Below are 15,731 nucleotides of genomic sequence, written 5' to 3' on the forward strand. Positions count from 1 at the left end.
TCTAAAGCCTTTTCAACTGCAATGAAAAAAGAAATCTTTGCCTGCGGGTGTCGCTGTTGAGGGATTTTGCCTGTCAATCATCACCTCTGCTCCGCCCCCCCCCCCCCCCCAAAGAAAAGGATAGGGGAGGGGAGGGGCGAGGAGGAGAGTGGGCGGGATTAATGACCTGTGACTTCACTCTCCAAGGGCCAATCACAGATTACTTTTCAGCCTAATTTTTCAGAAAACCCCAGACCACAGAGAATCCACTGAATGTTCAAAGTTCAGGTTTTTGGGGTGTAATTGAGGTCATAAAACCCCCAAAAAACATATATTAAAAAAAGTGGAAATGAGTGTCATAGAACCTTTAAAGAAAAACGGGCGTCAATGGCCAAAACTCAATCGAAAATCAGCGATAGTGGAACAGCTCAGTTCAAAGCTTGTTGGATGAGTGACTTTGAGGACATTAAGCACACAGTGACACCTTTTCGGGTTTTCGGGCCTTAAAGTATGGTAATAGTTCAGGCCGGGCTGGCCCAGTAGGGCCCAGTTAGGGCCAGGCCTTCATTTTCAGGCCCCTTTGAGAACTCTAATATGGAATACATGACAGAACGTTTCCTCTCTCTCTCTCTCTCTCTCTCTGCAGGTGAGGGAACCAGCAGCAGCAGAGGCGCCCCCTAGTGGCCCATCATGCCCCCAGCAGTGTGAGGTCGTTCCCAGTGAGAACCTTTGGTGCTGAGATCCTGATCCTGGAGGTCAGGGAGAGCCTGGAGGTCAGGGAGATCCCGGAGATATTCGCTTAAAAAAATATATATATATATATTTAAAGATTTGCACACATTTTCAAGATTTTTCAATAATAGCAGATCGAGTGCCACACTATGAGCTTGTAGATCTGCTATTTTAGAATAGCCAAAGCTAAGTGGCAGTGGTGGAAAAAGTACTCAAATTCTTTACTTAAGTAAAAGTACCAATACTGCAATAAAAAAATACTCTGTTACAAGTAAAAGTCCAGAATTCAAAATTTACTTGAGTAAAAGTACAAAAGTATTGGCATCAAAATGTACTTAAAGTATCAAAAGTAAAAGTACTAAATATTTGAAAATAGCAGATCTACAAGCTCACAACGCGTCGCGGTGCGACGCGTTGTGAACTTGTAGATCGGCTATTTTCAAATAGCATAGGTATAAAATAGTTCTAGAGTGGTTAATGTATGTTTTATAATATAATAATTTATATCTGCAAAGTAACTAGTAACTAAAGTTTTCAAATAATTGTAGTGGAGTAAAAGTACAATATTTGCCTCTGAGATGTAGTGGAGTAGAAGTAAAAGTATAGACAATTGAAAATACTCCAGTAAAGTAAAAGTACCTCAAAATTGTACTTAAGTACAGTACTTGAGTAAATATACTTAGTTACTTTACACCACTGCTAAGTGGTTAAGATCTGACACTATGCTATAACTAATTTAGCTGGGGACCCCCTGGTCTGTGTTTTGGGGCGAGTGTTTTGGTATCCGTCTGTGTGTAACTGGGAGCTCTGTGTGTAACTGGGAGCTCTGTGTGTAACTGGGAGCTCCGTGTGTAACTGGGAGCTCTGTGTGTAACTGGGAGCTCTGTGTGTAACTGGGAGCTCCGTGTGTAACTGGGAGCTCTGTGTGTAACTGGGAGCTCTGTGTGTAACTGGGAGCTCCGTGTGTAACTGGGAGCTCTGTGTGTAACTGGGAGCTCTGTGTGTAACTGGGAGCTCCGTGTGTAACTGGGAGCTCCGTGTGTAACTGGGAGCTCTGTGTGTAACTGGGAGCTCCGTGTGTAACTGGGAGCTCCGTGTGTAACTTGGAGCTCTGTGTTTAACTGGGAGCTCTGTGTGTAACTGGGAGCTCCGTGTGTAACTTGGAGCTCTGTGTGTAACTTGGAGCTCTGTGTGTAACTGGGAGCTCCGTGTGTAACTTGGAGCTCTGTGTGTAACTGGGAGCTCCGTGTGTAACTTGGAGCTCTGTGTGTAACTGGGAGCTCCGTGTGTAACTGGGAGCTCCGTGTGTAACTGGGAGCTCCGTGTGTAACTTGGAGCTCTGTGTGTAACTGGGAGCTCCGTGTGTAACTGGGAGCTCCGTGTGTAACTTGGAGCTCTGTGTGTAACTGGGAGCTCCGTGTGTAACTGGGAGCTCCGTGTGTAACTGGGAGCTCTGTGTGTAACTGGGAGCTCTGTGTGTAACTTGGAGCTCTGTGTGTAACTGGGAGCTCCGTGTGTAACTGGGAGCTCCGTGTGTAACTGGGAGCTCTGTGTGTAACTGGGAGCTCTGTGTGTAACTGGGAGCTCCGTGTGTAACTGGGAGCTCTGTGTGTAACTGGGAGCTCCGTGTGTAACTGGGAGCTCTGTGTGAGCTTGTCATCATTCTCAGCCAGGATACAAACTCTGTGTTCAGCAAAACAAGCTCAAGTTTCACACTAAGACAGTTGTATCGTGGCCTAATTTTTTCTTTTCTTTTTACAAATCCTTTTATTGAGTTAAAAAGTATTTTTCTTTTTTTTTAGTTAAAGTATTTTTCTAAAAAAGGACTGAAGTTTCAAACAAAGACACTCTCTCTCACTCTCTTTCCTTTTTGTCTTTTTAACGTTATTTGTTGAGTGAGTGTCGTGCTGTCATAAATGTTTGGATGTTGTGTTTTTAGAAGTATATTGGGTATTTTAGTACAAAGAAGTTTGACTCTGGTAAGGTGAAATCAGACTCCTCCAGTCAGCACTGACCCACGGTTATTGTAGGCCAAAGATATTTTGTAATGTTCAAGGTTTTTTTATTACATATTGTGTACATGAGAGTAAATATTTTGTAGCAGCAATACAATTATAGCCTGACACACACACACACACACACACACACACACACACACACACACACACACACACACACACACAGACACACACACACACACACACACACACACACACAGACACACAGACACACACACACACACACACACACACACACACACACACACACACACACACACACACACACACACACACACACACACACACACACACACACACACACACACACACACACACACACACATATGTATGTATGTATATGTTTTAACGCATCTTCTCTTCCCTCTCTCTCTCTCTCTCTCTGTCTCTCTGTCTCTCTCTCTCTCTGTCTCTCTCTCTCTCTCTCTCTCTCTCTCTCTCTCTCTCTGTCTCTCTGTCTCTCTGTCTCTCTGTCTCTCTGTCTCTCTGTCTCTCTCTCTCTCTCTGTCTCTCTGTCTCTCTGTCTCTCTCTCTCTCTGTCTCTCTGTCTCTCTCTCTCTCTCTCTCTCTCTCTCTCTCTCCTCTCTCTCTCTCTCTCTCTCTCTCTGTCTCTCTGTCTCTCTGTCTCTCTGTCTCTCTCTCTCTCTCTCTCTCTCTCTCTCTCTGTCTCTCTCTCTCTCTCTCTCTCTCTCTCTCTCGGTCAGGGAGGAGGATGTGGAGGCGGAGCTAGCATGACGCACTTACTCCACCTGTCCATGAGGCGGAGCTGTTGAGAGGAGAGAGAGTGTCTGTGTGTCATGGACGACTTCACCACCAGAACCTATGGGACCAGCGGCCTGGACAACAGGCCTCTGTTTGGAGAGACCTCGGCCCGGGTCAGTACATAATGTGATGTGTGTGGGGGGGGGGGGGGCAGTGAGCACGTACTGTATTGCAGTGGTTCTCAACCTGTGGTTCAGGACCCCCATGGGGGAGTGGGGGGGGGTGCTCATATGACAGTGAGATGTTGACAGTTTAAAGACTTTTTTTTTATTACATTTTTTTTATCCCGCGATTTTTGTAACCCATTATTTTTCACCCGGTGCCAATTTCCTAAGTGATCCTGGGCGCTACACCAGCCCTACACCAGCCCTACACCAGCACTACACCAGCGCTACACCAGTCCCCCACAGTAGGGAGGCCAGGGCCGAGCTCATGCTTCCTTCAGGCATGAGAGCCAACTGACCTTCTTGTGCCGCCACCCCCGTGCCGCCACCATGCCCCCCCCCAGTTTAAAGACTTTTAAGACCTTTTTAATACCAAAAAAAAAAGAAAGGGCATTACTGCATCAAAAGTAACCAACAAACTACACTATAAAAACTGGTCAGACAGGTTGGCCACATTGTGATATAGTGTAAGAAAGAGGCAACATTTTTAAATAGCAGATCTACAAGCTCACGTGTGTGTGTGTGTGTGTGTGTGTGTGTGTGTGTGTGTGTGTGTGTGTGTGTGTGTGTGTGTGTGTGTGTGTGTGTGTGTGTGTGTGTGTGTGTGTGTGTGTGTGTGTGTGTGTGTGTGTGTGTGTGTGTGTGTGTGTGTGTGTGTGTGTGTGTGTGCGTGCGTGTGTGCTGTGGAAGGAACGGCCAAAGCAAGAGAAAGAAGGGACTCTTGTCTATGGGCAGTGGTGGAAAAAGTACTCAAATTCTTTACTTAAGTAAAATTACCAATACTGCAATATAAAAATACTCTGTTACAAGTAAAAGTCCAGAATTAAAAATGTACTTGAGTAAAAGTACAAAAGTATTGGCATCAAAATGTACTTGAAGTACCAAAAGTAAAAGTACTAAATATTTGAAAATAGCCGATCTACAAGCTCACAACGCGTCGCATCGCGACGCGTTGTGAGCTTGTAGATCTGCTATTTTCAAATAGCCTAGGTATAAAATAGGGCTAAAGTGGTTAATGTATGTTTTATAATGTAATCATTTATATCTGAAAAGTAACTAGTAACTAAAGTTTTCAAATAATTGTAGTGGAGTAAAAGTACAATGTTTGCCTCTGAGATGTAGTGGAGTAGAAGTAAAAGTATTGGAAATACTCAAGTAAAGTACAAATACCTCAAAATTGTACTTAAGTACAGTACTTAAGTAAATGTACTTAGTTACTTTACACCATTGTCTATGGGGCGGGGCGATGCTGAATATGGGCTGTCATGTGACTTTGTGTCATGTGACTTTGTGCTGACGTTGGTCCATCGTCAGGCTCATGAGTTTGATCCACTTTTCAGTCGTTGTAGAACCGTCTGTTCTCACAACGTTTCCACCACGAGTCCAAGTCCGGCTCGGTTGTTGTTTACATCTTCTCCTCCTCTGCATGTTGAGGTTCAAGATAGTCTCATAGGATTATCCTGTAATAATAATAATAATAATAATGCATTTTATTTATATTTCACTTTACATTTGAAACAAAGCTCAAAGTGCTCACCCTCCCCTGTGCCAGTGTTGGCACCGTGCCTCAGGTTTAGACCATGGGTTCACCGTGCCTCAGGTCTAGACCATGGGTTCACCATGCCTCAGGTCTAGACCATGGGTTCACCGTGCCTCAGGTCTAGACCATGGGTTCACCATGCCTCAGGTCTAGACCATGGGTTCACCATGCCTCAGGTCTAGACCATGGGTTCACCGTGCCTCAGGTCTAGACCATGGGTTCACCGTGCCTCAGGTCTAGACCATGGGTTCACCATGCCTCAGGTCTAGACCATGGGTTCACCGTGCCTAAGGTCTAGACCATGGGTTCACCATGCCTCAGGTCTAGACCATGGGTTCACCGTGCCTCAGGTCTAGACCATGGGTTCACCGTGCCTCAGGTCTAGACCATGGGTTCACCGTGCCTAAGGTCTAGACCATGGGTTCACCATGCCTCAGGTCTAGACCATGGGTTCACCATGCCTCAGGTCTAGACCATGGGTTCACCATGCCTCAGGTTTAGACCATGGGTTCACCGTGCCTCAGGTCTAGACCATGGGTTCACCATGCCTCAGGTTTAGACCATGGGTTCACCGTGCCTCAGGTCTAGACCATGGGTTCACCGTGCCTCAGGTCTAGACCATGGGTTCACCATGCCTAAGGTCTAGACCATGGGTTCACCGTGCCTCAGGTCTAGACCATGGGTTCACCGTGCCTCAGGTTTAGACCATGGGTTCACCGTGCCTCAGGTTTAGACCATGGGTTCACCATGCCTCAGGTTTAGACCATGGGTTCACCGTGCCTCAGGTTTAGACCATGGGTTCACCATGCCTCAGGTCTAGACCATGGGTTCACCATGCCTAAGGTCTAGACCATGGGTTCACCGTGCCTCAGGTCTAGACCATGGGTTCACCGTGCCTCAGGTCTAGACCATGGGTTCACCATGCCTCAGGTCTAGACCATGGGCCTCAGGTCTAGACCATGGGTTCACCGTGCCTCAGGTCTAGACCATGGGTTCACCGTGCCTCAGGTCTAGACCATGGGTTCACCGTGCCTCAGGTCTAGACCATGGGCCTCAGGTCTAGACCATGGGTTCACCGTGCCTCAGGTCTAGACCATGGGTTCACCGTGCCTCAGGTCTAGACCATGGGTTCACCGTGCCTCAGGTCTAGACCATGGGTTCACCGTGCCTCAGGTCTAGACCATGGGTTCACCATGCCTCAGGTCTAGACCATGGGTTCACCATGCCTCAGGTCTAGACCATGGGTTCACCATGCCTCAGGTTTAGACCATGGGTTCACCGTGCCTCAGGTCTAGAGACCATGGGTTCACCGTGCCTCAGGTCTAGACCATGGGTTCACCATGCCTCAGGTCTAGACCATGGGTTCACCATGCCTCAGGTCTAGACCATGGGTTCACCATGCCTCAGGTTTAGACCATGGGTTCACCGTGCCTCAGGTCTAGACCATGGGTTCACCATGCCTCAGGTCTAGACCATGGGTTCACCGTGCCTCAGGTCTAGACCATGGGTTCACCATGCCTCAGGTTTAGACCATGGGTTCACCATGCCTCAGGTCTAGACCATGGGTTCACCATGCCTCAGGTCTAGACCATGGGTTCACCATGCCTCAGGTCTAGACCATGGGTTCACCGTGCCTCAGGTTTAGACCATGGGTTCACCATGCCTCAGGTCTAGACCATGGGTTCACCATGCCTCAGGTCTAGACCATGGGTTCACCATGCCTCAGGTCTAGACCATGGGTTCACCATGCCTCAGGTCTAGACCATGGGTTCACCATGCCTCAGGTCTAGACCATGGGTTCACCATGCCTCAGGTCTAGACCATGGGTTCACCATGCCTCAGGTTTAGACCATGGGTTCACCGTGCCTCAGGTTTAGACCATGGGTTCACCATGCCTCAGGTCTAGACCATGGGTTCACCGTGCCTCAGGTCTAGAGACCATGGGTTCACCATGCCTCAGGTCTAGACCATGGGTTCACCATGCCTCAGGTCTAGACCATGGGTTCACCATGCCTCAGGTCTAGACCATGGGTTCACCATGCCTCAGGTTTAGACCATGGGTTCACCGTGCCTCAGGTTTAGACCATGGGTTCACCGTGCCTCAGGTTTAGACCATGGGTTCACCATGCCTCAGGTTTAGACCATGGGTTCACCGTGCCTCAGGTTTAGACCATGGGTTCACCATGCCTCAGGTTTAGACCATGGGTTCACCGTGCCTCAGGTCTAGACCATGGGTTCACCGTGCCTCAGGTCTAGACCATGGGTTCACCGTGCCTCAGGTCTAGACCATGGGTTCACCGTGCCTCAGGTTTAGACCATGGGTTCACCATGCCTCAGGTCTAGACCATGGGTTCACCATGCCTAAGGTCTAGACCATGGGTTCACCGTGCCTCAGGTCTAGACCATGGGCCTCAGGTCTAGACCATGGGTTCACCGTGCCTCAGGTCTAGACCATGGGTTCACCGTGCCTCAGGTCTAGACCATGGGCCTCAGGTCTAGACCATGGGTTCACCGTGCCTCAGGTCTAGACCATGGGTTCACCGTGCCTCAGGTCTAGACCATGGGTTCACCGTGCCTCAGGTCTAGACCATGGGTTCACCATGCCTCAGGTCTAGACCATGGGTTCACCATGCCTCAGGTCTAGACCATGGGTTCACCGTGCCTCAGGTCTAGACCATGGGTTCCCAAACTTTTCAGCCCGCGACCCCAAAATAAGGCGGCCATTGACTCGCGACCCCACCTAAACCTGGAGGTATATTTATGCACATAAACTTGCACGTTCTGTGCGCATTTGAAAACGTATTAAAATGGTAAAACGTACTATTTGTAATCATTTTAGGTTGTATTTCATCCATTCTGTTGAATTTAAAATTAAAATAATATTTTTTTTTTAAACGTTTTTTTTTTTTTTTGATACGACCCAAAATTATTTCGCGACCCCACCGTCAGTCTCCCGCAATCCCAAGTGGGGTCGCGACCCCAACTTTGGGAACCCCTGGTCTAGACCAGTGGTTTTCAACCCTTTTCATGCCAAGGACCCCTAAAATGATATACATTTTGGCCGCGGACCCCCATCTGAAAATGTTTTGTGCCAGGGACCCCCAGAGGCAAAGACTTGCATAAAAAATGTTCGAAAGATATGTATTCAAAGATTTGCACACGTTTTCAAGATTTTTCAAAAATAGCAGATATACATGAGCTTGTATATCTGCTATTTTTGAATAGCCCAAAGCTAAGTGGTTGAAATGATTGTGACGCCCCCTGGTCCCCCCCCCCCCCCCCCCCCAAGGACCACTGGTTGAGAACCACTGGTCTAGACGTTATTGCGAGAAAGATAATCGTTCATGTTTGTGTCTGATTTAACTTATCTTCTCTTCCCCCACTCACTCTCTCTCTCTCTCTCTCTCTCTCTCTCTCTCTCTCTCCTCCCCCCCCTCTTCTCTCACTTCTGCTGTGATCAGGACCGGATCATCAACCTGGCCGTGGGGGGATTCACGTCTCTGGTCGTTCTGGTGAGTAATCAACCAAAACATCTGGAAAAACATCTGCACCTGTGAGCTCTGCTACAGCATAGACAGACCACAGTGTCTATATATATATATATATATTTATTTATATATAGAGTGTTCTCAGATTGAGGTAGAGATACCAGGGACTGTATTTGTTCTCACTTCTGCTCTTTAAACGCTGTGAGATCCTCCATATAGTCTCGAGCCTCATCATCCCTCCATCCGTCATCCCTCCATCCGTCATCCCTCCATCCGTCATCCCTCCATCCGTCATCCCTCCAGCCATCGCCCACAAGAACTCACCATTTTGGCCATTTTTTCCCGTTTCCTACAAAAGAAAAAATATATATTTCAAAATATTTTCACAATGAAAAATTCAGAGGGTAAAAAAACATTCTTCAAAATAAATTAATAAAATCAAAGGAATCCCATGAATAAGACAATACAATTAAAATGTTTTTGCTCCAGAGACCCAGAAGACAAAATAGCAGATGTACAAGTTCACAACGTGTCTCATTGTGACGTTTTTGTGAGATTTTTAGATCGTCTATTTTCACTTAGTTTGGGTCTCGGGGAGACGTCAACATTTTTCCCTAAACGTCTGTGAAGCGTTGCTGTAGAATACATTACAGAAGAATGAATGAAAGATTTCAGTTAAAAATGTTTGCTCTAAAAATATATAGATATATTCAAAGATTTGCACACATTTTCACGATTTTTCAAAAATAGCAGATCTACAAGCTCATAGCGCGGTGCCGCGCTATGAGCTTGTAGATCTGCTATTTTTGAATAGCCAACATCATGTACATCACATGTGTTTTGTATTTGTTGATGACATTAATTATTGTGTAAAAAATGTTATGCTAAGTTGATGAATTGAATAGATAGAACCACAATGGAAACAAGTCCCCAGGATTTTTTTTTTTTTGTGTTATCCTTTTTAGCGTGAATTCATGGATATATATATATGTCACAGTACGTTTGGAGAACCAGTACGATTGAAGACAGAGCGCTCGTTTTTAGGCACGGGGCTTCGGGGCGATGCGGGGCTTTTCGAGACAGGGTTTATTAGCGAGGCTCGCGAGGAGGAGGAGCTCCTCCTCCTTCTCCTTCTCCTCCTCCGTGTGTGTGTGTGTGTGTGTGTGTGTGTGTGTGTGTGTGTGTGTGTGTGTGTGTGTGTGTGTGTGTGTGTGTGTGTGTGTGTGTGTGTGTGTGTGTGTGTGTGTGTGTGTGTGTGTGTGTGTGTGTGTGTGTGTGTGTGTCAGGGAGAAACTAAAACAAAAGCCAGCAGAACACAATAAAAGTATCTTAACAGTCCACCTGATTCGAATGCTATCTGCATTGAATGGGGAAATAGGCGAGTTTATTAGACCTTTGAATGGGCGAAATAGGCGACCTACTTACCTACCCACGATTTATCAGACCATTCATTGGGTGTTATCAAGACATACTAACCTACCAACTGACATGACTTAATAGTTCAGTTTAGGTTTCGCTTTTGGTTTTGGACCCTGACGGAGGCGCGCAGTCACAGGCGAACTGTCACCCCGTGAAGGACCACAGAGGGAGCTAAGGCGACCGAGTTGCCGTCCTGAACGGTGTGACGTTCGCCTGTGCCTACTCAGCGCCGTTTGAGTTATGTACCGATAGGCACAGAATCGTAAATATTGTTGTGCGGACTGCTCCGCCTCCAAGTAGGTCAGTAGCTCCTGAATGAATGGTCTGATAAATCGCGGGTAGGTAGTAGCCTATTTCGCCCATTGAAAGGTCTAATAAACTCGCCTATTTCCCCATTCAATGCATTGATAGCACTCGAAGCCGGTCACACACGCGCGCACGTGTGTGTGTGGTCGCGGCAATATATGCTTGTGCACAAGCCTGGCTTGTGGCTCCCTCTAGTGTTGCTTCTACAGAATTGCTGGGTGGGTGGTAAAAACGAGCGAGCCTTCTTCAATCGTACTGGTTCTCCAATCATACTGTAACATATATATATATTTTTTGTCTCATTCCTAAAAGACAATAATTTGAGCGGACCGGTAGCTTAGGCATCTGTTTCCGGTCGGAGAAACAAAGGAGACTCTTTATTGTGTCTCCTACCGGAAGCGCTGCCGGTCATCAAATGGTTGTGTTGTTAAGCCGTGACGTTCCACACCGTCAGAACAACCTCCGGGTCCAAGTGTGTGTTTTCCCACTATGCCACAGTGCTGTGTCCCTCGCTGTTTTAACACATCTGACACTAAAATAACCACTAAAGTGCTAGCCTGGGCAGCATATCTTTTCGGGTCTATGATCCGGTCGGGAGCGAAAGTAACTCTACGTCACCAGGCGGCCAGATGAGCAGATCCGGAAAGACTTCACCCTGAAATAGGTCCGTCCTAATAAAATCCTTGATGCAGCGTAGTTTAGTTTATTTTTTAAATATAAATGTGAGTGCACTTTCCGGAGACTATTTAGTGTCTGTATTATCCCAGTGGGGACATTCTATTCCATTTAAATAGGGATTAGGGAACCAAAACAAAGCGGCTCCGCAAAACCGGATGGGCAAAATCCGGAAAGAGAATTATTCGTATTATTTATTTCTTCATTAGGCGTGGCCCAGACCGGATCACACGGGTCTTTAATAACGCACACCAGGCTTTGTGGCACACCAGGGACCAACGTGGCATCTTTCCATGGGGGGGCAGTGTTGCTGCTTGGAGCATCAACACAAACTCAACAAAGTTGCAGAACCATATGTTCAGGTGCCTGTCATATTGGGTGATTCTGGTAATTTTTTTGGAGGCGCTACCCACGCGTTTAGCTGTGTTGCTCATTCCACGAATGCACGATCCTTACAAGCTGTACCTCGTTGTTAAGGTGACTAATCAACGATAATAATGATATAAAACACAATACCAATTGGTATTGTTGAAGGGGAGAAATAATTGACCGAAGTTACGTTTCCGAACTTTTTTTGAGCAGTTTATATATATATATATATATATATATATTTATATATAAATACATATAAAAATAAATATTATAATGTTAACACATTGGGTGCCAGAGGTTTATTAAAATACTATACGTTGAGTGCCAGGATTTTTAACCATTTTTGAACCTTTTTCAAGTAGTCACAAAATATTTTCAGTGATCACCGTCCTCACGGTGATCACCTCATTACACACATAGAGGTCTCGTACAATCGCGGGGAAAATTTTTAAAACATTCGGTAATCCGTTCCATAGTTGCAGCCAGTTGAAAATAGTTAAAAATACATTGTAAAAAAAAAAAGTACACAGGAGCCGAGATACAGGCTTTTGAAGTCATAAGTTAACCAGGAAGTGGATTGGAGTCTAAATCTTTGAAAAATGATATCTCCTGGTGCTGTGAAGGAAAAAAATAGCCTACTTTGTACTGTCTATGATATTAGCATTAAGACCCTTTTACAACCCTCAATGGTTCATTTCTGAAAAAGGAGGTTATTGTAAAAAGATTTACGGGTTCCAACATGTTTGTTTACAATGAAGAGTGGAGGTGCTGGTGCCTTTTGGACCCGGACGGGACGTCGGACAACAAAATGACATCAGACTTAAAAACCGAATTGTCTTAGGAATGAGAGAAAAACTAAACAATATCCATGAATTCAAGTCTCCATGAGGTGACTAGTCCATAGGGGAAAATGTTTTTTTGGGGGTGAACTCTCCCTTTAATGTCTGACCGTACCTCTGTGCTGTTTTACATTCCTGAATAATAAATATAATAATATATAATAAAAGTGTTCAATCAAATCAATGGATCCTAAACGCTCAGCGTCCTGGTGTTGTCGCCCCCTACAGGTGACGGTGATCAGCTCCTTCGTGTTCCCCTCCATCCCTCCTCTACCGCTCAATGTGTTCTTCTCTGTGTGTATCCTGTTGACCTGTGGGTCCACCCTAGTGCTGGTAACACACACACACACACACACACACACACACACACACACACACACACACACACACACACACACACACACACACACACACACACACACACAGTGTGTATCCTGTTGACCTGTGGGTCCACCTTAGTGCTGGTAACACACACACACACACACACACACACACACACACACACACACACACACACACACACACACACAGTGTGTATCCTGTTGACCTGTGGGTCCACCCTAGTGCTGGTAACACACACACACACACACACACACACACACTCACACTCACACACACACATACTCTAGGGCTGCACGATATGGACCAAAAAAATCGATCGTCACTCAGAGAAGAAGCATCTGATGTGACGTCCTTCTAAAAACCAGGAAGTCATCCGCTTCCTGGATGTGATTTTCAGAAAAACATCTGTAACTTAGTTTCTTTTTTTTTGCATTGAAAACCACTAGATTTCAGCGACCAAAGCCCCAAAATGGCGGATTGCGGTTGGAACGTTATTGTCCCTGTGGATTCACAGATCCCTCCGCCTACTCACTTTTTTGTGTCTTTTTTTTTCACAATGTATCTTCCACGGCGTTTCAAAACGATCGTTGATTTAAGGTCATTACGCTGGCACGGGGATAGAAAACTATGTTTAATATCTTGGCAGTAAATGTGTTAAACATCGTTTTTTATCCCCATGCCAGCGTAATTACCTTAAATCCACGATCGCTGAAACGCTGTGGAAGATACATTGTGTACAAAAAAAAAAAAAAAGTCCCCTTGGGTAGGCGGAGGGATCTGTGTATTCAGAGGAGGAGGAACATTCCATCCGCCATTTTGGGGCTACGGCCCGCTGTAAACGGGTGGTTTTCAATGCAAAAAGAATAAACTGAGTTACAGCTGTTTTTCTGAAAATCCCATCATTGGGATGAATAGTTTTTTGCAATGACGTCACATACTACTTCTCTGAGTGACGATCGATCATTCCAAAGCTGTGTTAGGGCGCCCCTTGTGGAATAAAAAAAATTAAAAATGTTTTTTTGGAAAGAACGCATCAATGCGATCTTGGCAATCAACGTGTTAAACAGGCTCTGTAATCAAGTGCAGGTGTTGCCAGTGGCAACAGCTTTGGACTGTGTCTCATGAGAGCTGGAGGTCTGTGTGCGTTTTGACTTGTATTCATCATATTTATTTATCGTACGCTAAAGTGATTGGCACGACTAAAGCTACTGATAATAAATATGGTTTGTTATGAACTCCACGGATGTTCAGGACATCAGTTATTTGAGCTCACGTCAGAACTCCCTCGGCAACCGGTGGCACCTAAGTACAGGACTTGGGCGCTACAGTAAACTAGGATCACAGAACCTACTGAATCAGAATCAGGTTTATTGTCACATCACAGCTGGTTTACAAGGTAAAAAAGTGGTAGAAATTCATTTTTTGTACATCGTTCCCATCGCAAAGTTATTTCCATAGAAAGAAGAGGGGGAGGAAGAAGAAGAGGGGGGTGGGGGGGGCAAGTGGGAAGGAGATCAAACAAGAGAACAACAAGGCCAAACAAGTTATCTACATATTTACAAAGTACCTGAGATAAAAAATATGACTAAGGTGCCTGAGCATAGCAGCAATGTATGTATACTGTGCATGATATACTTATGGACGTTAAGGTGCTTAGGGAAAGACAAAAAAGCACAATAAAAAGACAAAAAGTCAGTGCGTTCTACATGGGATTAAGGTGCATAATGCACCTAAGGTGGACTGACCCTGGTATAATCCGCAAGTAGCTCCATGACGGAAAGTCCAAGTCATTTGTCCCTGGTATAATCCACAGGTGTGTTCAGGAAGAGCAAAAAAAAGTCTGTAAAGACTATAGGATGCCAGGTCAACAAATGAACCTGGTATCCTATAGTTTTTACTGATGCTACAGCTTCTGTGATCCTAGTTTACGGAGACTGTAGCGCCCAAGTCTACATAACATAATATAAGTCATAAGAAAATGTATTTCAGTTTTTTCTCTCTCTGTCTCTCTCTCTTTTTGTCTCTCTCTCTTTTTGTCTCTGTCTCTCTCTCTGTCTCCCCCCTCTCTCCTCTCTCTCTCTGTCTCTCTGTCTGTCTCTCTGTTTCTCCATCTCTCTGTCTGTCTGTCTGTCTGTCTGTCTGTCTGTCTGTCTGTCTGTCTGTCTGTCTGTCTGTCTGTCTGTCTGTCTGTCTGTCTGTCTGTCTGTCTGTCTGTCTGTCTGTCTGTCTGTCTGTCCGTCTCTCTCTCTGTCTCTGTCTCTCTCTCTGTCTCTGTCTCTGTCTCTGTCTCTCTCTCTCTCTCTCTCTCTCTGTCTCTGTCTCTGTCTCTGTCTCTGTCTCTGTCTCTGTCTCTGTCTCTCTCTCTGTCTCTGTCTCTGTCTCTGTCTCTGTCTCTCTCCTCTCTCTCTCTCTCTCTCTCTCTCTCTCTCTCTCTCTCTCTCTCTCTCTCTCTCTGTCTCTCTCCACAGATATTCTGGTATCGTCAGGGTGACTTGGAGCCAAAGTTTAGGAATCTCATCTACTACAAGCTGGCCTCTGTGGTTCTGCTGTGTCTGTGTGCCAACCTCTACTTCCATGGTGTCACGTAGAGCGAGAGACACTCACAACCTCTACGTAGAGAGAGAGAGCGAGAGACACTCACAACCTCTACGTGGAGAGAGAGAGGGAGAGAGACACTCACAACCTCTACGTAGAGAGAGAGAGAGAGAGAGACTCACAACCTCTACGTAGAGAGAGAGAGAGAGAGAGAGACTCACAACCTCTACGTAGAGAGAGAGAGAGAGAGAGAGACACACCCTCTTCCTCCATGGAGTCATGTAGTGTTTCTCAAACCTTTTCACGTTTTAAAAAAAATAAATTGTGCGAGGATTCAAAAAAAAAATAGCAGATCTACAAGCTCGTAGCGCGGCACTCGGTGCCGCGTTACGAGCTTGTAGATCTGCTATTTTTTGAATAGCCCAAAGTGTAAAAGGTTAAAGTGGTTGAAATTATTGTGATGCCACTTTTAACACATTTTGCTGGGGACCCCTTGGAACACCAGCCCCCCCCCCCCCCCTCCTCCCCCCCAAGGACCCCTGGGGGTCCCTGGACCCCAT

The 15,731-nt window shown here is 45.9% G+C and overlaps 1 protein-coding gene across 2 annotated transcripts; it reads left to right on the forward strand.

Moving 5' to 3' along the window:
* Positions 1-622: 622 nt before the first annotated feature.
* Positions 623-15,497, forward strand: LOC308079834 (transmembrane protein 243-like). 2 transcript variants are annotated; one of them, XM_080421444.1, is made up of 6 exons: positions 623-752; positions 3,434-3,604; positions 8,657-8,707; positions 12,523-12,627; positions 15,105-15,249; positions 15,297-15,497. In XM_080421444.1, the coding sequence occupies exons 2-5, from the start codon at positions 3,527-3,529 to the stop codon at positions 15,222-15,224; spliced, it is 354 nt and encodes a 117-aa protein (XP_080277570.1). In that variant the 5' UTR covers positions 623-752; positions 3,434-3,526; the 3' UTR covers positions 15,225-15,249; positions 15,297-15,497. The 2 variants fall into 2 exon arrangements, with proteins under 2 accessions (XP_080277570.1, XP_080277569.1); XM_080421443.1 differs by having other exon boundaries at positions 15,105-15,497.
* The last annotated feature ends 234 nt before the right edge of the window (positions 15,498-15,731 follow it).

The sequence above is a fragment of the Gymnoscopelus braueri genome (genome assembly GCF_963280865.1).
Source record: "Gymnoscopelus braueri genome assembly, chromosome: 23".
Lineage (NCBI taxonomy): Eukaryota > Metazoa > Chordata > Actinopteri > Myctophiformes > Myctophidae > Gymnoscopelus > Gymnoscopelus braueri.